At 42.3% G+C, this 22,942-nt stretch overlaps 1 protein-coding gene across 2 annotated transcripts in view; it reads left to right on the top strand.

Moving 5' to 3' along the window:
- Positions 1-22,612, top strand: part of GNA13 (G protein subunit alpha 13) — a 62,142-nt gene extending 39,530 nt beyond the window's left edge. Inside the window, exons 4-5 of one of the 2 annotated variants that reach the window (XR_010318310.1) lie at positions 141-9,463; positions 9,665-22,612. Coding sequence is in view for 1 of the 2 variants with exons in the window: in XM_064270846.1 (XP_064126916.1) it covers positions 141-713 (573 nt within the window). In the remaining variant the exon portion in view is untranslated. Of the gene's footprint in view, positions 1-140 lie in introns of both variants that reach the window. The other variant, XM_064270846.1, reaches the window with a different exon arrangement.
- Positions 22,613-22,942: the final 330 nt, after the last annotated feature.

Genomic DNA, 22,942 nt, shown 5'->3' with positions numbered 1-22,942 from the left:
ATCGATGCTTTAATGTTATCAGGAAATATTAAAAAGATTATTTTGTTGACATGTCCATTCACTAGATCAGTTAATATGACATAAAAATCTCTAATAATTACTTAAATTACTAAGGATAAACCAATGGTTTTCTTTTCTAGGATTACATTCCATCACAACAAGATATTCTGCTTGCCAGAAGACCCACCAAAGGCATTCATGAGTACGACTTTGAAATTAAAAACGTTCCTTTCAAAATGGTTGATGTAGGGGGTCAAAGATCAGAAAGGAAACGTTGGTTTGAGTGCTTTGACAGTGTGACATCAATACTGTTCCTTGTTTCCTCAAGTGAATTTGACCAGGTGCTTATGGAAGACCGACTGACCAATCGCCTTACAGAATCTCTGAACATTTTTGAAACCATCGTCAACAACCGGGTTTTCAGCAACGTCTCCATAATACTCTTCTTAAACAAGACAGACTTGCTCGAGGAGAAAGTGCAGATTGTCAGCATCAAAGACTATTTCTTAGAATTTGAAGGGGATCCCCACTGCTTAAGAGACGTCCAAAAATTCCTGGTGGAATGTTTCCGTAACAAACGCCGGGACCAGCAGCAGAAGCCCTTATACCACCACTTCACCACTGCTATCAACACAGAAAACATCCGCCTCGTTTTCCGTGATGTGAAGGATACTATTCTTCACGACAACCTCAAGCAGCTTATGCTACAGTGATGTACAAAAGACTCGCTATTTTAATATCTTTTTGTGTTTTTGATTGTTTTCTGTTTGTGTTTTGTTTTTTAAAATAGCAGTTTACAACAGGAATTAGAAAAATCTTGATTCTATGTTTAACTTCTTGGAAATCTTAGTCCGTCTTCTGTGGACTTTGGTTTGTGGCTGAGAGCTGCTGAATAACACATTGCCAATATCTGCTGAAGTTTAGGCTTGGATCTGTTTCAGTACGGCTTGCACTTGAGTCAAGTTGTAATTTCCTGGCAGACCTCAGACTATAGGTGTATTTCAGGCTTTACATTAGTCCACTTTTCAAACTGAATTCTGTAGTGCCAAGTATAGAAGATGTCCTTAAATATTTGCAGGTATGAGACTAAGAACGAACAAAGTAAGTAAGCTATCTTTTGTCTGCCTTATTACACATAGCAGTAACACTTGTTGCCTACCTTTATGGTGACGACCTCTTTTGAAAGGGCTATTGGAAAGAAGTTTGAGCTAAGGAATGTCATTCGGTAGGTTTACACAGATTTAGCCTTCATGTTTTTGTAATTGCTTGTACACCCAGCAGTTATTTTGTTTCTCAAATGTCTGTGGTTTCTGAAGGTGATGTTCATAGTGTTTGAAGGTTTACATAAGGATTTCTGGTCTGTCTCATGCTGATGAGTTCACAGATGGTATGGGGGAGCAAAAGGCAAGCAGATGCCATAGAGTGTTTTGATCAGAAGTAATGAGGGAAATGGAATTTGCCTTTTACATATTTAATTATCCTGTAATTAATGTGCCGTATGTGAAACATCCTGGCCTCACGGCAACTAAACACTGCAAGCAACTTGGTAGCAGAACTTTCTGAATAAACATACCCTTTCCAGAATATCGTGTGTCTTAACCCTCAAACTTTTAAATCCTGTCTCAGATGATTTGGGTCTTTGCTGTAGGAAATCATTCTGTGATCATCACAGACATCTTTTTTTTTTTTTTTGCTCTCTTGTCCATTCCCTTCAACTCCAGATTGTGGCATTTATGGGTTTTTTTTTCCCCCCCCTCCTTTATTTGGAGCTTGCCAAGGGCAGTATTTTCCTGTCAAATATTCAAGAAGGCATTATTCGAGCCTCCTAGTCATTCTTGGTGTATCGCTAAAAGATGCAGTATATGCATGTTTGTGTAGTTATTGTTTATGGAATACCAGCTTTTTTGAGGTACATTTTAAATGTTAAAGACTGCTTCTAAGGATAAGTAGTAATTTTTTAGTTCACACCTAAAGTTGATTACATTTGGCCACCCCTCACCACTTACCAAGTTAGAACAAAGTAACTTTATGATTACGGAGGCTTTTATGGTGAACTCATCAGAATGGCTGGTTTGCAATCATAAAAATACTGTCTTGTAGGTTGTATGTAGTGTTAGAATTGGGTTTAGAGAAACAGATGTTTAAGGCTGGTGACAGTTTGAAAAGTGTGACAGCTTTTCTCCTTCTCCTGAAAATTGTGATTAAGACTGTGATATCTGCCACTTTACAGTATAGCTGACTGTTCTCAGGTATTTTTTGGTTAGAAAGCCCTTGGAAAGACTGGTCAACATTACGGATCGCCCAGTCTTTCCAAGACAGTTTTGCTTGGTGTATTCTACCATTGGGTATAAGGCTGGGCTTTTCAGTGAGCTAACCAGAGATTGTTCCTAACATAGCTTCTGTTCTTGCATTTTAAGTTCCCATCCTCGTATACATAGCAACTTCCAGTGTTCATGCATTGGTAATACATGAGCTACAAACATGTAGCCGGCATCATAATGCAAGTGTGCGTAGTATAGTTGATGCATGTCTAAATAATCAACTGCTTCTTGCCAAAAAGAATACACTGTTGGAATTCACAGGTTTAGCATCATTTCTGTGCTAATGAATATCTCTGAATATGTGCACAGTAACATTGGACTGTTCAATGGAGAGTCTAAATGTAAATTTAGCCAGTAGTTTTATTGAATTATCAAATGTTATCTATCTCCACTGAAGGCTAAATAAATTCCCTGTATATAAAGGAAACTCAGTCTTACTTAATATCGGTGCCCTGAGCTATAAATACTGCCTGACAGAGCAGAAATCACCAAGTTTCTCCATTTTGACCACCACCAAGAAATGTTAAACCACATAGATACGGTATTATTTTTGGGCTTTGTGATTCTCTTGCTTGATGTGTGCGATGTCCCAGTCAATATTCTTTTAAAATAAAGTCTAGAATATATTTTGAGACAGTAAATTACATATATTTACTTCCAGATGTGTGTGAATATCCAGTAGAATGGTAAGGTTCAGTCTAAAGGCTTTAGACCACATTTTTTATATACTGTATTTTTAAAACATTTGAAGGAGCCTTATACCTATAGAATGAAAACCAGATCTGTTTGAAATACCACTGTATGAAGAAGGAGATGAAATTTAGGAACAGAATTGAAAGGGTATTACAATTTTCACTATGCTGTTTCCCTCCCCCCCCCAACACACATACACACAATCTCTAAAAAAGTAATTTAAATTTAATGTTCTTTTGGTGTGTTCAATTTTCCAAGTTTTCATGGTTTTGTTTTGGAATAAAACGTGCCTAATTCTATACTACATTCTGTTCTTAAGCCTGATTGCCTTCTCTCTTAATTCTCAAGAAATACCACACAAGTGTCTTCATTGCCCTTGAACAAATTTATACCAGACAGAGTTGCCTTATAAATCCAAGAACAACACAAATTTAGGCCTTGATTTTTTTAGGGGAAAGGGTTTTGTCACATGTTTTCTGAAGATCTAAATAATTCAAGATGTGTATCTGCCACTAAAATATTAATTTTAGTAACCTGAACTGTTGCTCTCTGCCAAATATTTTATTAAATTGAAATCTTCATTTCCATTTTATTGTCTGGAAAGGGCACTTGAGAGCTAGAGAGTAACTGCAACAAAGGAGGCAAAGTAAAGTGAAAAAGATCCTTATTTTTTGTTTTCTTTTAAGAAGTTACATTGGCATGTACTTTACAGAGAGTAAGACTGCTGGCTGCTGGTTAACCTCTGAAATCCTATTCAGTTGGGTGGCAGTGGTTGGTTTAAAGTAGAACCTTCAAAGTTACCTTAATACCAGAAATGATTATGATAAGTATTGATTTAGAGTCAGTCAAAGCCCTATGCCCTATAATAGTTTTTGTAAGCAAGAATGGGTAAACCTTACCTTTCAATGCATACCCAAGTATTTGTATTTATGCTTTTGATGAAATGTATTTTCAGCATTCATACACATACCTGGTTATGACTTATTTATATGAAGAATAAAGTTGCCAAGATATGCTCTATCATGTCCGCTCAAATCACAGTTAAGAAGCCCTGAAATTGGTGCTTTCATTACATAATGATATATTCGAAGCAAAATTCTCTCCATTGCAATTTGTAGCATTGTTAATTTCTTCGTATGTAAGTAACCAAAAAACCAAATATCAGTGTTAACTCTTAATTTCTTGTTTGAATCCATGAAATGATGCCTGTAAAGCCAGTCAGACATTTGTAACAAAGCCCATAATAAATCTAGAGAAAGTCAGCCTGTTACTTTTTCATTTATTGTAGTTTGAGGAATCACTAACAGAAATTTTGCACACGTCTTTTTCAGTTGGAAATGCTGTCGTTGGACTGGGTCACTCTGCCCCCTTTCCCAGCATTTTGACATGTTAGACGAGTCGCATTCGTTACCGGTGATCTACCCATGTTTTGTACCACTTGATTCAAAGTACTGATTTTTTTTTTCTTTTTAAGTGATAGGATACAAGTTGGCTTCCCAATCTAGTAACCATGAGGAAGAGAGAGATTGTATGTGAGTCGGTGTGTGTATGTCTCCAGGTCCTAAATGAAGCAGATAATACAGTACATACCTAGTATTTTATGGTACGAGGTTAGGGCTTAATAAATTTATACTAGAGATTGAAGTATAAATCTAAACCTGAACATTTTAAACAAGGTGGCCTTGATGACTTTTTCAGGTACCATCAAGTAGGTATTAGCCTTAGCGTGGTAAATTATTATTAACTTCATTTTGAAGTTCAATGTTTGTACCACTAGTATTGCTGTGTCTACTTGGATGTGTAGTTAGCATTTAAATAAATGTGTTTACATTGTTGGCATTTAAGCCCAACCATCTTGGTTTAGATACCAGAGCTTATGTGGGACACTGATTGTTCTTAAAGCATTAATGATAGGACAGTATTTTCTGGGTTAAAAGAGATTTTATAACCTATCCAAGTCTGCCGTTGATGATAACGATGGAAACTTCCAGGTGGATCGAAGTATGCCAAGGCCCACTCTGCATGAATTTTCAGGCAGTGAGTATCACAATAGCAATGTGCTACTTTCTCAGAATGTGATTTTTGGTTTGTATTTAGAAAGCTTGCTTATAACGTTTCTTGCCATAGTAGGTGATGACTTTGTCCTCAGTCGTGTCTAGTTGATGGTACCAAGAAAAAAAGGGATGGGGGCAAGTAGGGATTAATTCTTGAAAAATATATGTAACAATGCAACAAACTATGCCATTTACCTTTTCTTTACCTCTTACTTGAAAGCAGAATCGCATATGTTTTAAATGGCTTTTCTATACTACTATTCTGTGGCGAGAGCTTATTTAGCCCAAGAATCCTCATCAAAAAGTGTATTTTCTAACAGCCTCACACTGTACCTAACAAACCATGATTTGTATCGGCTCTGTATAAAAGTATTGTGGCTTAGGTTTTGTTTTTTTCATATACATATATCTTTTTTATAACTTTCCAGGAACTAAGCACATTATCTGATACTGTAAATTTCTTTTCTGTCAGTGCTTTAGTTCAGGATTGGCAATAAATTATTTCTAAAGGAGGTCTAAAAGTAGAAAGAACGGTTTGATTTTATGAGTTGCTAGTTCATTAAGGCTTTTTACTTTTGTACATATTTTGCAAACATTCTGCCTCTTGCTATTAATATTTGCTTTGTAAAAATTACTGACGTTTAATAAACATTTATAAACTCTTCAGTACTATGATGTTATTTCAACTAGCATTTGATAAATATAAAGTGTAAAGCCAATAGCTTAAAAGTTTGAAAGTAAAAATCTCATCTAGTGACTTTAGGCACAGAAATGTCTATTCTGGCAGCTCTCTGACAGTACTTGGCCTTTCTATCAGACCATAAACTTTCCCTTACTAAAGATGGAGATGTGGACTTCTTCCCAGAAAGTTCATAGACACTTCATGTGTTTTGACGTCGAGTAGGGGAAGGGGAACCTTTTGTCTTTCTGCTCCTCTTATACTAGCTGACACCGTTAACATGTATCTGGGCTTGTGGTTCCTTCAGCTGGCAGAAGTAATGCTATTATGTCTATAGCAATTGACACAGTGTTTACAAAACAAACCATGTTACCACTCATCCATACACTTTTAAGGTATATACAGAAAAATTGCAAAGATAGTACAGAGTTGCCAGTGTTCCACACCCCTTATAATGGCTTCTCTAATTCACCTCTTAAATTGGCGTGGTGCATTTGTCACAATTCATGAACCAATGCTGATTACTATTAACTCATCAATACTTCATTCCAATTTCCTTATTTCTCCTTAATGCCCCTTTTCTGTTCCAGCATTTTATCAACAACACTGTTGCATTTAGTCATTGTGTCTCCTTAGGCACGTCTTGGCTGTGACAGTTACTCAGACTGTCCTTGTTTTTGGTGACCTTGACAGTGTTGAGGAGTACTGGGCAAATATTTTGTAGAATGTCTATTGAGAGTTGATGTTTTTTCTCATGAGTAGATGGGCTAGGGGATTTTGCGGCCACAGAGGTGAAGTACCAATCCTATCAGCATGTGGACCTCTCATCTTTGCCCTTTAAAGCTTCAGCTACGTTAGGAGCTGTTAAGTAATTCCTAGCAGGTTTATACCTTTTCTTAACTGGCACACACGCATGTACTGAAAGGTGTGCATGTACTTTTCTCCCCTCCCCCAAGGCAGATTGAAGGGTTTTCCTTCCCTGCAGTTGAAATTGCAAAGCAGTTGTAAATGTCCTGAGGCCTGTGGGCTCCCTGCCTCTCTGGCAAAGGAAAATTCTGTTCCATGGCCTTGCATTTAACGTGACATTTCACCATCGGTCCAAGAAACATTGAGGTAGAAAAATTCGATCTTAATTTCTAAATACCTAAAAACCTGTGATTTTGGAAACAGGTCATTAAAAGGCTTTCTGGGAGAGATTTAGATCCTTTCAAGTTGTGGCCCAAACAGTTAAGCACCGGACTACTAACTAAAAGGTATGCAGTTCAAACCCACTCAGCGGCCCCTCTGAAGATAGGCCTGGCAATCTGCCAAAAAGTCACAGCCTTGAAAACCCTATAGAGCCTATTTCTATTCTGCGCCCATGTGGTTGCCATGAGGCGGAATCAGCTTGAGGGCAACTGACAAGTTTAAACTCACTTGAACATTTGAATCCCCCAAACCAAAAAGCCCCTTCCTTAAAAACTTTTTTTTTTTCTTAAGCTAGCCATGAGTGAGTCGGAATCTATTTGAAGGCAACTAACACCCTCATTGTTAGAAACAAGGGAATATTCATTATTGTAAAAGGAAAGAGTTAAAACTCAAAACTACTGTCTTGCAAAGTATTTTGGCACAATCATGATTAATCTGACAATCACATGTCTTTGGCATAGGATGCTGTCTCAAGATGACCTGATATTGCTCACAATGTGGGTTGTTGAAAAAGAGAGACTCTAGTCTTTTGGGAAGGCAAGGCTTATAGGTTAAACCAAGGGTTTCTTTTGTGGAAATTTGGCGAAGCTTCAAAAAACTGATGACCTCAGGCAATGTTTTCACATACGTGCTGTAGTTTTTCCTCAGAAATTAATGAGGCACCTGAAATACAGTATTGTGGTTACAGCAAGAAGTATCCCTGAAAACACTGTGCCGCTATATTTCACAAGGGTTCCCTTTTCTCTCTAAGTACACCAAGGAAACAAAAGGCTCAAACAAGTATTTGATACAAAATAACTATTCATGGCAGCTATGTTAAGCTTCTGTGTTTGCCACAAGAATACTGAGGAAAGTTGTGGCCAGAATTAACACTTATTCTGAGTGGAAGAGTGTGTTGATTTTTCTTTGCCCCATGAAGGTACGTGGAAGGAAAACAAAACCAGCAAAGTCTTTTTAAAAGTTGATAATCCTTTTGTAATTAATTCCATTGCAGCTTGAGACTTATACTTGTTTTTCTGTCCCTGTTCAGCATTGGAGAATGGAGGGAACAAGCATGTGAGGTGAAACTTGGAGAAGGCCAAACAATGTTGACCTTGAGAGAGAAAAAGTATAGCTGTTTCATTTTATCTTCCTGGTATTTTACATGGAAAAACCCAGTTCTAGTAAGCTTTGTAAGATGCAGCAAGATGGTTTAATGTCAGAGTAGTTACTCAAAAACTTTATCCTCCAGGGAGAAATACAGCACCCATAGTTCAGCTGTATTGAAGAAATTACAGATAAAAACTGATTTTATACAAGCAATCTCTCCATTTGTAGCAGGTTATAGTTTGAGAAAGAAGTACTCGGCTGCTAACTGTAAGGTCATCAGTTCAAACCCACCGGTGGCTCTTCAGGAGAAAAAACCTGGCGATCTTCCCCTAAAGATTAAAAAAAAAAAAAAAATTTTTTTATTTAGGAAATCCCCTGGGGCAGTTCTGCTCTGTCACATGGGATCACCAGAAGTCAGAATGGACTTGATGGCACAAAACAACAACATCTTTTGGGAAAGATGCTGTAAGTCAATGTAAGAGGTGAATACATTCCAAATATGGGCTGGGTGCCCAACCTTATGGAAATAATGGGCATAAAACTAGTGGAGGTTTTCTATACAGCCTAAAATCTTTCCAAAGCACATACAACAAAATAAAGCTCCAATTCCCTGGCCTGGCAGTCAAGGCATTTATGTTCTAGCATCAAGTTGCCTTTCCAACGAGCCTTCCCTTCTTATTTCCTTCCCTCCGACTTAACTATCAGTTGCTGTGGATCCAATTCAGATTCATGGTGACCCCACGTGTGTCACAGTAGAACTGCACTCCACAGGGTCTTCGATGGCTGATAATTCAGGTGTAGATTGCAAGGCCTTTCTTCCGAGGTGCTTCTGGGTGGACCCGAACCTCCAACCTTTAGGTTAGCAGCTGAGTTCTCTTTGCCATTAGTCCCTTAAGGAGAGGGTATAGGATACGCCTGTGATTTGGGGGATAGGAACATGGGCTTTGTATAATCCAGGATAATCCCCCATCTCAAGATCCTTAACTTAATCCCATCTGCAAAGACCCTTTTTCCAGGGACATGGCTCTCTCTTGGGGGGCCATCTTTTAGCTAATACGGTCAGTAGCAAAGGGAATGTTCCGGTAGCTGTGATTTTGTCCCTCTGCTGCCTGTTTACTCTGGAGATGTGCCTGCCTCACCTCCACACTTCCCTAACAGCAAACACGTCATCTTTCCCTCTCAGCTCAGCTCTCCCGGCTGACTTCCTTTTTCTGCCCACAATCCACATCATTTTCTCCATTGCCTTCCTGAGAGCCATCTGTGACCTTCTAGCTCCTTCCTCTCCCTGACACCACCCCACCCACACTTTATATTGATAACCAAATCTCTGAGCAGAGGGGAAGTTCTTGTCTATCTCCTTGAATTTCCAGAGATGGGGCTGGGCCCTAGAGAGAGACAGTGACTTGCCCACATCACGGAACGATTCCATGGCAAGGCTGGTAAAATTCTTCCTGAGAACCATGCTCCTTCCACCCCTTTATCTCTAGCCTGCTGTCCCCTCTTTGGCCCTGTCCTCGTCTCCTCTCATGGAGAGACTATAGAAACCTCACTGGCTTTCTCTGTCCAGTCTCCTCTTGGGCCAATCCAACCAGCATCTCTTTTACTGCTTTTACTTATGTTGTTATTGTTGTCATTCTTAGCTGCTGTCAACCAACAACAAACTGACCCTCAGCTCATGGTGATCCCACGCACAAAGGAACAAAACACTGCCCAGACCTGCTCCATCCTTGCAATCTGTTACAGATCAGACGGTTGTGACCCACAGGGTTTACACTGGCTGATTTTTGGAAGCAGATCGCCAGGCCTCTCTTCCTAGTCCATCGTAGTCTGGCAGCTCCACTGAAACCTGTTCATCAGAGCAACCCACAAGCCCCCACTGACAGACGGGTGATGGCTGTGCCTGAGATGTATTGGGCCAGAATCTAACCCCAGCCTCCCACATCGAAGGGGAGAATTCTACCACTAAACCACCAATGCCCCCTAACTTTTTTTTTTTTTTTGCCTTGTGTTACCCCTGCAGAAATAGCTTCAATGCCTCCCCAGCACCTAGAGGCCAAGTCCATCCATTCAGCAAACATTTATGGAACATCTACTCTGTGCTAGCCGCTGGAAGGCAGGGGAACACAGTGGACCAGACACAAGCCCTGCCCGCAATGACAGTCCTTCCATATACTGCCTTGGCCTGGTATTCACTGTTCTCACCTGCCTTTCCTGGCCAACACCTACCCTCTGCTGCCCCAATGGCCCACCTCCACAGCCAGAGGTCTGCACTCCTGCTACTGCTCATTCTGGAGGAGAGTCCCCTGTGTGCAGAATGCCCTGAGCCTGTCCTTGCCCGTGAAACTTCCCTGCAGTCCTGTCCAGTCCTCTGAATGTTGTCACCCTCCTCATGTGTGCCATTCTGTGGCCCGTGATCCTCTACGTCAGTGCCGAGCTCTGCTTTCTGTCCTGGCTTGATGGAAGGAGATCCTGGCAGCTGCCTTTGCTGCCTCGTGGGGTCGGTTCCTGTCTCCATTCCTCCTCCACCACCACTTTTGCTACTGTCTGGCTCTTTCAGCTTTTGCCACTGCCTGGAAGGTGGGTGCATGACAGCAGTCTGCCCAGTGGAAACACCTCTGACTCCAGGACACCCAACCCACCCTCTGGAAGACAGCTCTCCCTGGCATTGCCACTGGTGGGGAGGCACAGCCGTGGCTGAACCAAGTCGGGGGTAGGCCCCTCAGCTCAGGGTTCTAAGCAAGAGCTGAGAAGCCTGTCGTCCACTCCCACCTGGGTCCAGAACCCTGGGGTCCTCACAGGGAATTCCGTTCGGCCTCCCACAGTGAACGCTCCTGCCTGTGGTTAAACTGGGCATGTCCCTTTCTTTTGACCCTGAGGAACCCGACCAGCCAGACGGCGCAGATTCCTGACATTTTTATGGGCATTTTACTGGTTTCCTTACCTATTGCTGTGTAACAAACTACTCAGAAACTTTGCGACTTAAAGCAACAGAGATGCTATTTGCTCTTAGTTCTGTGGGTCAGGAATTTAAACAGGGCCCAATGGGGGTGGCTGGAACATCCCAGAAGGTGTCTCCACTCCCATGTCAGGGGTCTCAGCTACTTTGGCTCAGAAGTGTGGGGGCTGCCTGGATAGCTAGCTGCCCCAGGGGGCACAAGCCTGGCTTTGTTCCTTGGTTCTCCTCTGCAGAACCACAGGGTCTCCCCCTCTCCACGTGGTCCCCCCCCGCCTCCCAGCAGGATAGCCAGTTTGTGACGTGATGGCTTAGGGCTCCCAAGAATGCAAACGTGGAATCCGCAGGGCTTGCTGAAGGCATTGGCCTAAACTGGGAAGGTGCCTCTATTGGTTTAAGCAGCCCAGATTCAAGGGGAGGGGTCTATGGAGGTAGGAATACCAGGAGGCATGGTTCACTGGGGCTGAGGATGTAACAAACTACTATATATATCTTATCTCTCCAGGTGGGGACTAAATCTTGAGGTACCCCTCACAATGGCTCATTCCTAGGAGCTGCTTGGTCAACGTTTTGTTTTACTGAGAAAGGACTGAGGAGACCTCAGGTGCCATGGGGCCACCTGACAAAGCCTGTCATACTGCCAATCCCTTCATTACCAAGAGGTATCCTTGGGATTGGTTGACAGAAAATGTAGCAATTTCAACCACCACTTCATTTTACAAGTGACAAAACTGAGTCTCATTCCAGCTTTAAGCTTATAACACTTGCTAAAGGCCACATACCAGGAACCCTGTGGCACAGTGGTTAAGGGATCCACTGCTAACCAAAAGGTCAGCAGTTCAAATGTACCAGCCGCACCTTGGAAACTCTATGGGGCAGTTCTACTCTGTCCTATAGGGTCGCTATGAGTCAGAATTGACTCAACGGCAATGGGAAAGGCCACGCAATAAATTAGGAGGTTAGGCTTGAGAGTCCAGGATTCTCATTTTTTATTGAAAAATAGAGAAATAATGTACTTTTGGGAAATTCATTTCTTGGTCAGCTTCTGTGGATGGCATTTAATCTATAAAACGAGAGATGTCTGTATTTCCTTCCGTGGGCCACCTTCACCTAGACAGTCACTGCTTTGCTTGAACATATCTGATTCTTTCTCATACCCTCCACTTGCACCCAAGAGTCAGCTAAGTTGTGGCAGCGTCTATATGTGAATGCAACTTACTGTAGATATGATAAGATCAAGTCCTTAGGAAATAAGGTTAAACTCCACCTTCTCTCCCAAGAGAATATTAGGGGACATTTCAGTGTTTGAAAATTGTATTTACAAAAAGTTTCGGTGACTCTGGGTTCTTTTTTTGGTTTGTTTCTGTTTGTATGTTTACTTAATCTGACCTACTTTTTCTAGCTTTATTTTCCTCTTTGCCTCTTTATGCCCTCTATGTTCTGTCCAGGAAGCACAGGGTGGTACAAATGGTTAACATGCTTAGCTATTAACCAAATGTTGGTGATTTGAGCCCACCCAGAGGAGCCTCAGAAGAAAGGCCGGGTGATCCGCTTCCAAAGAATCAGCCATTGAAAACCATATGGAGTGCCTCCATGAACAACCACCTCCTTTGCCATGAGACTGGAAGAATGGGATGGTGCCCATCTACCATTACTGAACATTTTTGGTTAGCAGCCAAGCTCTTAACGACTATGCCACCCAGGAACTCCTTATTACTGAACATTTTGATCAAAGGTTCTATAGAAGAATCCTGATCAGAAGGGAACAAATGGAGAATGGAATTTCAAATTCTCATGGAATCCAGACTTTCTGAAACACTAGAGGCTTGATGAATGCCTGAAACAATTGCCCTGAGATAATCTTTAAACTTTAAGCAAAAATAAAAATCCCCTGAAGTCTTCTTAAAACCAAACAATAGTTTAACTTAACTAGTAAAAAATGTCTGCCTTGACCATCATGCTCTTTTAAGATCTATCTATATGGGATCAAATTGCCAACGGCAACTCGAAGGATTAGATGGGAAACTTAGGGGGCAGTGAGTTCACCTTAATGGGGGAGGACCAACTCAGAAAATGAGGGTGAGAGTGGTTGCACAACTCAAAGAATGTGATCAGTGTCACTGAGTTGTACACATAGAGACTGTTGAACTGGTGTATGTTCTGCTGTGTATATTCTCAACAACAACAATAACAAAAATAAAATTATTTAAAATAAAGCGCTTGCACACTCCAAGCAAGCCAATAAAGAATTGTTAATATAATTATCAATAATAATAATAATAAAAACACCCTATAGAGCACAGTTCTACTCTAACACAGCTGAAGTCTCCATAAGGTAAGATCAACTCAATAGCAACTAGTAGTTAGTAGCAGCTCTGACCAGAAGAAGCCATCAAACCTGCCTCGAATTTCCTTTTTCATGTGTGCTCAAATCATTGCTTCTCCCAGGAATGCTGGACTCAGTCTCCCCCTGTTGACATATTTTCAAGGTGCTTCTCAAATCCACCCCTACAAGAAACCTTTCGTCATCCAGCCCCTTTAAGAGAATGCAATCTTCTCTCCCTCTGACACCCACAGCACTTAGAGCCCCTCCCAAAGGCTCTTGCATTCTGCCCCCTCCCCCCCGCCGGCATTGGAGTTATTTGCATACTTCACACTCTACAGTCCCTGAGGTCAGGGCTTGTATTTTACCAGACTTTACTCTCCCCAAGTCACTAGCACCATACCTTACATGAGGTGATATTTACTATCTGTGTGGACGTGTCTTTGAGCATAGAGCATTACCTTCTTCCCTTCCCAGAACTGTGTATAGATTATATGACAATGAGGTCACTACCACCTCCAATAATTTGGAAATGGGGTTGCCAGATTAAACAGATAAAAATACAGGATGCCCAGTTAATTAGAATTTCAGAAAGCAACACAAAATTTTTCAGTATAAGTATATCCCAAGCAATACGTGGGACATGCTTATACTAAAAAGTATGTGTTGCTTATCTGAAATTCAAATTTAACTGGGTATCATGTGTTTTATCTGGCAATTCCACTTGGAATTTTAAACCAGAAAACTAGCACGTAGTGGATTACAACAGATATATGTAAAATCAGAATGGGCCACTCAGCAAGACTTGATTGTAATTGGAGTACGTAAGAAAAGTATGCTTATAAAAACACTTCTAACTTCCTCTTGTAACATATCTTAAGAATGTGCTAGTCAGAAAGGGGTCAATCAGCAATAGAAAATAGAGGTCAAAGAGACAAACGTTGGTCATTCTCTCCAATATTGTCCTAGGAACACCGTCTTCCAGGTCTGAGACATTCTGACCTTAGTATGCAGGTGGATTTACCAGGCTTTTGAGTGACACAGGAGCCCTGGTGGCACAGTGGCTTAAAAGCTTGGCTGCTAACCAATAGGTTGCTAGTTCGAATCCACCAGTGGCTCTTTGGAAACCCTAGGGGACAGTTCTACCCTGTCCTATAGGGTTGCAATAAGTTGGGATTCACTCCACGGTATTGGGGTTGGTTTTATTTTTGTTTGTATTTGTTTTTTTGAGTGACGCAGGCCACTAGGCTCAACCTAATTTCCATGTCACCATGCAAACTTGTTACCAAGTTGGTTTCTCATGCCTCTGGGAGTGGATCTGCTCGTTTTTGAGCATAAGTATTCAGCCCTCTGAGGGTAATGATTAAATAAAACGGCACTGGGGCTTTTCTAGACCATTCTCTCCATGAGCTTTGGACAGTGTGAGGCTGATCCATTCTTGCTATGCTGGATCATCCTAGGTAACATCAATAAGTTATAGTTTCTTTCACCCACTGCACTCTTTTTCTGAGTTTCTACAACTGCAAATGGCACAATCCATTTATTTAGGGCGTGTCATGGGTTGAATTATGTCCCCCCAAAATATGTGTATCAACTTGGTTAAGCCATGATTCCCAGTATTGTGTGGTTGTCCTCCATTTTGTGATTGTAATTTTATGTTGAGAGGATTAGGGTGGGATTGTAACACCACACTTACTCAGGTCACCCCCCTGATCCAAGGTAAAGGGAGTTTCCCTGGGGTGTGGCCTATACCACCTTTTATCTCTCAAGCAGAGAGCTGGGGAACACATACTACCAAGAAAGCAGCAACAGGAGCACAGTGCGTCCTTTGGTCCAGGGGTCCCTGTGCCTGAGAAGCTCCTCGACCATGGGAAGATTGAGGACGAGGACCTTCCTCCAGAGCCGACAGAGAGAGAAAGGCTTTCCCTGGAGCTGACACCCTGAATTTAGACTTTTAACCTACTAGACTGTAAGAGAATAAAGTTCTCTTTGTTAAAGCCATCCACTTGTGGTATTCCTGTTATACTAGTACAAGATGACTAAGACAGGGTGTAAGTGCATAATAATGAACCCAAAACCCATTGCCGTCGAGTCGATTCCAACTCACAGTGACCCTATAGCACAGAGTAGAACTGCACCATATGGTTTCCAAGGGGCACCTGGTGGATTTGAACTGCCAACCTGATTAGCAGCTGTAGCTCTTAACCACTAAGCCAGCAGGGTTTCCATAATAATAGTAGCATTAATTGAGTCCGTAGGTGGTGCAAAGGATGAATGTGCTTGGCTGCTAACTGAAAAGTTGGCGGTTTGAGCCCACACAGAGGAGTCTCTGAAGAAAGTCCCGTCAATCTACTTCTGAAACATTCGCCACCGAAGACCCCATGGTGCACCGTTCTACTCTGACAAGAGTATGCTCTCCGTGAGTCAGAACCAATTCCATGGCAGCTGGTGTTTTCGGGTTTTTAGCATTTATTGAGTGCTTAATAAATACTTACAACAACCCTCTGTCCCAGTTTTAGAGCTAAAGAAATAGACATAGAGAGATGTAGTAATCCCTGTCCAAGGCCACAGTCAGCAAGTGGCACAGCTGAGATGCAAAGCCACAGCTTCCTGAAACCAATGTCTGTGTTCCTAACTGCTTTGCCCTAGGATCACGCGGAGAGGAGCTTTAAACATTAACCAATACCTGGGCGATTCAGAAAACGAGCTGAAGGAGACTCCAGATAAGAAATCCAAATAGTAAGGAGGAAGAAATATTCACCCTTGAAAGAAAGTGACATCATTACCCCTCTCTCACACCCGCGTTTGTGTTTTATGAGAGGATGAAACTTATCTGAATTACCATTTAAAATGTTTTGCCCACATTACCAGGCTGGACGGACCCTGAATCAACAGAGATGTGTGTGTAACATGAGGGAAGCTAAACAGAGACAGAGGAGGAGGGCAAGGAAGAGGGAGGAGACTCCGGCAAGTTATTTTTACCTCCTGCTGCTTCACAGAGGAGTCCTGGTGGCACAGTGGTTAAAACCCTTGGTTGCTAACCAAAAGGTTGATGGTTTGAATCCACTAGCAGGAGGAAAATGTGGCAGTCATTTCCATAAAGATTAAACCATATGGGGCAGTTCTACTCTTGCTATAAGGTTGTTATGGGTCAGAATTGACTCGACGGCACACAACAACAACAATATATATGTCTAAAAATAGATGTATGTTTAAAATATATATATATGTCTAAAGATAAATTTGTTGTTGTTAGGTGTTGTCCAGTCGGTTTTGACTTATAGCGACCCTTTGTATAACAAAACACTGCCTGGTCCTGTACCATCCTCACAATCATCGCTGTGCTTGAGCCCGTTGTTGTACCCACCGTGTCAATCCATCTCGTTGAGGGTTTTCCTCTTTTTCACTAATGCTCTGCTTTACTGAGCGTATTGTCCTCCAAGGACTGATGCCTCCTGATAACTTTTTCAAAGTCTGTGGGATGAAGTCTCACCATCATTGCTTCTAAGGAGCATTCTGGCTCTACTTCTTTCAAGACAGGTTTGTCCATGGTGTATTTAAATATTCTTTGCCAACACGATAATTCAAAGGTATCTTCAGTCTTCTTTATTTATTATATATATATCATGAACATATATTTTTATATATACATATTAAATATATATATATAAACAACAACCCATTACCATCAAGTTGATTCTGATCCATACTGACCCTATAGGACAATGTAGAACTGCCCCATAGGGCTTCAAAGGAGTGGCTAGGGGATTCGAACTGCCAACCTTTTGGTTACCAGCCGTAGCTCTTAACCACTGTGCCACCAGGGCTCTAAAAAATATATTTATATAATGAATATATATTATTCTTTATATATATAAAATCACCAAATCCTTCATAGGAGAGTCCCAGGTCTAGAAAGTTAAACCACTTCCGGTGACTCGTGTCAACAGACTTTTGTCAGAGAGCACTTCCATAATTAGAACTTGTGACCAACATGTCAAATCACGAGGATAAATCACAAGTATTTGTCGTGAGCTCTGATTTCTTAGCAAAAGACAACCTGTTAAAATGTCAGGGCTTTGTGTTTTTCCTGTGATTATTACTGTAGTCGGCACCTTCTGATTGTGAACAGCTTGTCGTAAGGGGCTTCTCCTGTGTTATTTAATCTTCTCAATAACCCCACCCAACCCAGCACTGTCGAGCTGATTCTGACTCATAGCGAACCTATAAGACAGAGTAGAACTGCCCCATAGAGTTTCCAAGGAGTGCCTGGCGGATTTGAACTGCCGACCCTTTGGTTAGCAGCTGTAGCACTTAACCACTATGCCACCAGGGTAAAAATTCTTACTGTCCCCATTTTGTGGATAAAGACACTGAGTCCCAGAGAGGTAAATTTTCTTGTCCAAGATGGTGACGGTGCCATTGAGAAAACAGTGGTGTCTCTACTTGAACCCAAATCCACTGTTGATAGATTCCATGTTTTCCCCACTGTGGTGTGCAGACCTGAGCCCGTGGAGTATTGTGAAATAGGTTGGTTTGATCTTCATAATCTCTATGGACACTGCAGCGAACAAAACCACAGTGGCTAGTCCATGCCTTGTTCCCTCAGGGCCCCCTGTAGGTGCCTGCCTGGCTGACCAATGCCTCTGAGAATCCCTGAGAGAACAGTGACCTAGAAAGGCAAGGAGGAGAGCTTCCAGGAGGGAGCGCTCAGTGTCAGATGCCAGGTATGATAAGTTCTGACAAACAGGCCGTGTTTTGTTGTGACTTTGTGCCTTTGGTACATGCTGTTCCCTCAGCCAAGACTGTCTTCTCCTGCTTTTTTGGATTGATCAATCGCTACTCCTTCAACACTTAGCCCAAAATATTTCTTTTTTTCCTCTCTGCAATAGAAAGATCATTATTGTTTAAAATATAATAGAGTCTTTTAAAAATAGAACACTAGCTAACAAGTTTTTTAAAAAAGAAGACTCAACATTGTGCCACCCTCCAGAGCTAACTTAAAAAAAAAAAAAAATTGCTGCGGAATCAACTCCCACTCATAGGGAACAACCCTCTAGGAGAGGGTAGAACTGCCCCATAGAGTTTCCAAGGAGCACCTGGTGGATTTGAACTGCCGACATTTTGGTTAGCAGCCATAGCTCTTAACCACTACACCACCAGGGTTTCTTAATAATTAATTTAGGAAATGGTATCATAGCATATATGTCTTGTAACCCTCATTTTGACTCACTACAGGAAGTCTGCTGCTAACCAAAAGATGTGGAGTTGGAACCCACCAGCTGCTCTGTGGGAGAAAAGACAGTGGCAATCTATTCCTATAAAGATTTCAGCCTAGGAAACCCTATGGGCCAGTTCTACTCTGTCCTATAGGGTTGCTACGAGTTGGAATCGACACAGCAACAACAACAATATACGTACTTATGGAATGCCTGGATGATGCAAACCGTTAACACACTCACCTGCTAACCAAAAAGTTGGAGGCTCAAGTCTACCCAGAGGTGCCTTGAAAGAAAGGCCTGGTGATCTACTTCCGATAAATGAGCCATTGGAAACCCCGTGGAGCACAGTTCTACTCTGACACACATGGGACAGCCACGAGCTAGAACTGACTCAACGGCATCTGGTTGCTGGCTTACATACCCATATATATCAGTAAGCATAGGTTTATACAACATTTTATTCAAAATAAATACATGTAACAGATAAATCCTCACTGCAGAAAAATTAACATAAGGAAAAAGTAAAAACCACAAAAAGCCCTCCTAGAGAGAATCATTATTAATATTTTGGCAAACATCCTTCTTCATACACATGTACTCTCATGTTCCTCCTCCCCTCCCCCCACGTTTTTATATAAACAGGCTCAAAAATTCAGCGAGACCTTGGGGCTAGCCTGCCATGGTAACAAATATGCCACGAGATCAATCTTATTAATGATTGCATAATGTCAATGTCAAGCAGCAGTCAAAAATCAAAGGACACATTGCATTGGGCAAATCCGCTGCAAAAGACCTCTTTAAAGTGTTAAAAAAGCAAAGATGTCGCTTTAAGGACTAAAATGTGCCTGATCCACGCCATGGTGTTTTCAATCGCCTCATATGCATGTGAAAGCTGGACAATGAATAAGGAAGTCCGAAGAAGAATTGACGCCTTTGAATTGTGGTGTTGGCGAAGAATATTGAATATACCGTGGACTGCCAGAAGAACGAACAAATCTGTCTGGGAAGAAGTGCAGGCAGAATGCTCCTTAGAAGCAAGGATGGCCAGACTGCGTCTCACATGCTTGGGACATGTTATCAGGAGGGTCCAGTCCCTGGAAAAGGTCATCATGCTCGGTAAAGCGGAAGGTCAGAGAAAAAGAGGAAGACCCTCAGTGAGAGGGACTGACACAGGGGCAGCAACAATGGGCTCAGGCACAGCGACGATCGTGAGGGTGGCGCGGGCCTGGGCAGTGCTTCCTTCTGTTTTACATAGGGTCGCTATCAGTTGGAAATGACTTGCCATTTCCTGACAAGAACAACAATGATGTTTTATTGGGAGATTGTAACTGTATTTAGTTGATTGAGATGCTAGTGATGAACGTCCTCATACGTACAGTATTCATTCTGGAGTAAGAAATAGACTTAAAAATCAGAAGGTAAAATTCTGGAGATTCCACATGATCACAACTGTGTTTAAGGAAAAAAAAAAAAAAAAACCCACCACAGATGAAAAATCTCAAAGTTCAGCTATGTTGACACAGGTTATTTCTGGGCAGAGGGACCAGGGGTGACTTTGTTTTTTTGCTTACTCTTCTGTCCTTCATTATGTTGACTCAGGCAGAAATGTATTTTACCTCTGGCAGACCCTCTCTTTCCAGGTTCCTTGGCACCACACTTGCCTCCATCACTTGCAACTTTCCATCATTAGTTTGTCATATCCTGTTCCTCAAAGGGAAACCCTAGTGGTGTAGAGGTTAAGAGCTACAGCTGCTAACCAAAAGGTTGGCAGTCTGAATCCACCAGGTGCTCCTTGGAAACCCTATGGGGCAGTTCTACTCTGCCCTATAGGGTCTCTATGAATCGGAATTGACTCGATGGCAATGGGTTTGGTTTTCGTTTTTATTCCTCAAAGAGTTGTCAGTCCCTCCAAGTCTTTCAGGGACCTGTCCTTCCTTAAGTTAGCATCAACTGGGCCCCACAGATGCTCAGCAGGTAGTTGTGGACTGACTTGGAGAGTGAATTTGAGGCAAGGTGTTAATATCATGTGCATTTAACAGAGCCTGCCTCCCCATGTTGTCCACTTGTGGGGAAGAAGCCTTGAGGGACATACAAGGGCATGAAGGCCTTTCCTGCCTCAGATCAGAATCCCCGGGCGGCCCTCCAGCTAGGTGCCCACCTGTCTCTGTCGGCTCCCTGAACTGACCTGGCCAGAAGGAAGATGGTTTCTTTGGGCAGCAGCTGTCCCCTCCCCAGAAAACTCTAAGCGAATGCAGAGGATATCTTCAGTATTTCCATAGAGTTCACCGCCGAGTGGGTTGCTGTTTTATGTTTGGTTACTGGTGAGACACTTCCTCTTTTCATCTGAATGTCTAATCCAGGCTCACCCTTCCCCTTGGAGACTGAAAAGGGGAACGTGAAAGAAAAACTGAAAATTTCAGATCTAGCACAAGAGACCATGCTGTCATCCTTAGGCAGGGGCTGGGGAAGCCACCCCGGAAACCATGACCTCCTCCGGTGGTCAGAGACACCACCTGACCTGGGCCTTTTCCCTACCCTCATGCTAACTTCCTTAGCACCCTCTCAAGTATTCTTAAATGCTACAAGGGATCCTTGGCACACCTAATGCCTATTTTTCAGAAAGCATCATTCTTAAAGTAAAAAATAAAATCTGTTTAGGTGTACTGGTTAAGCACTTAGCTGTTAACAGAAAGGTCGGCAATTTAAATCAACCAGCAGCTCTGCAGAAGAAAGATGTGGCAATCTCCTTCTGTAAAGATCGCAGCCTTAGAAACCCTATGGGTTAGTTCTACTCTGTCCTATAGGGGTCGCTGTGAGTCAGAATCAACTTGATGGCGACAGGTATTGAGTTTACTGTATTCATTACATACGAGTAAATCTGTGTATGTATGTTATAGATACACGCATGTACAGGTGTATATGATAAATGTGTGTATATGTAGATATACATATGAGATTGTGAAAGCTTTTGGAAACTGCCTGAGGCATAAAAAATAACTTGCCTGACATCAAAGAATTGCAAAAGAAGCCACAGCACCAAGGGCCTTAGTGACTGCTTAGCGATTTGTAGCATGATTGATGATAAGCATCTATCTGCTCCAGTAAGTTCAAGTAGAACTGTAACAATCTGTTTGTTCCCGGAAACAGTGACTGAAGTCACAAATCATAAATAATAAAAGATAGAAAAAATCCTCTTTTAACCTAATGGACTAAGAGATTTCTCGCTTTTCATTTCTGCTAATGGCCTCTCTCCTGAGGTACTGCCAGAGCTGGCCCGTTACAGGCAAACCAAGCCTCAGTTTGCAAGCAGCACAGGCGCCAAGAGATCATTTCTAAGTTGGTTGTTTGGAAGGCAGAATGTGGCTCTTCCGGCCCTAGCTGAGCTGGGTGTTTGGGGCTAGGGTTCTACGTAGTGCCTGAGGGAGCATCAACTCCTGCTCCTCTGCACGTAGCCTTGATTCTGAGCACAATTTAAGCATAACTTTCATTTCCATCTTGCCACTTCCCTTTTGGCATCCAGGTCCCAGTGCCCTAAATCGTTTGGACTGCAGCACCCTCCCCCAAGCTATCTCACCTCCTCTGGGCTGCTCTCCCACCAAGGAACTTCGGGACCCCAAATTACCAGATTCAAGATCTGCACCCTCTTTAGTGGGACCCTCAGGCTCCCTACTGCACCCTGCTTCCAGAACACTGACAGCAGGTTACTAAATGACCTTTCCTTGGGAAAAAGGCCATGGCCCCAGAAAAGAAGCTTCCAGTTACAACTTGTCTATAAGCCTGAAATTATTTTAAGAAACCTTGGTATTTCTCAAGAACCAGTGAATGATGCATTAGTACTCCCAATTTGAACAGGCATTACATGCATGCCGTATTACTGAAAAATGGGTTCAGGCAAGGGTCGATGCGGGCACTGTGGTCAAAGAATGAATTCTGCGATTTCTAGGTCCAAGAGGGAAACAAGTAACATGAGAGAAGCTGAGGTGATCATTAGAGTTGAAGACTGAACACCTATAGAATTACATTCCTCGAAGGAGAGCCAGGAGCCCTGATGGTGCAGGGGTTAAGAACTCAGCTGCTAAACAAAAGGAAACAGTTCAAGTCCACCAGTCACACCTTGGAAATCAGATGGGCAGTTCCACTCTGCCCTAGGGGGTCACTATGAGTTGGACTAGATGGCAGCGGGCTTTCCCCCCCTCCTTCCCCCGCCTCCCTCCCTAAGTTGAGTCAACAAGGGGTCAGGGTGAAGACAACAATAAGTGCAGAAGTCATCGGGAAATCTGTGCCAGGGATGCCTGTGCTGGGCATTGGGAAGGAGTTAGGATGAGGAAAAAGCAGAGTATGGTAAAATGAACGGACTGGACTTCAACACAGGTTGCCTTGTAGTGACAGGACAATGGCTTGGAAATGAAAAAATGAAGAC

This window comes from Loxodonta africana, chromosome 18 (assembly GCF_030014295.1).
Source record: "Loxodonta africana isolate mLoxAfr1 chromosome 18, mLoxAfr1.hap2, whole genome shotgun sequence".
NCBI lineage: Eukaryota > Metazoa > Chordata > Mammalia > Proboscidea > Elephantidae > Loxodonta > Loxodonta africana.
Note: the sequence above shows the minus strand (reverse complement) of the source record. Positions and strands in the feature narration are given on the sequence as shown.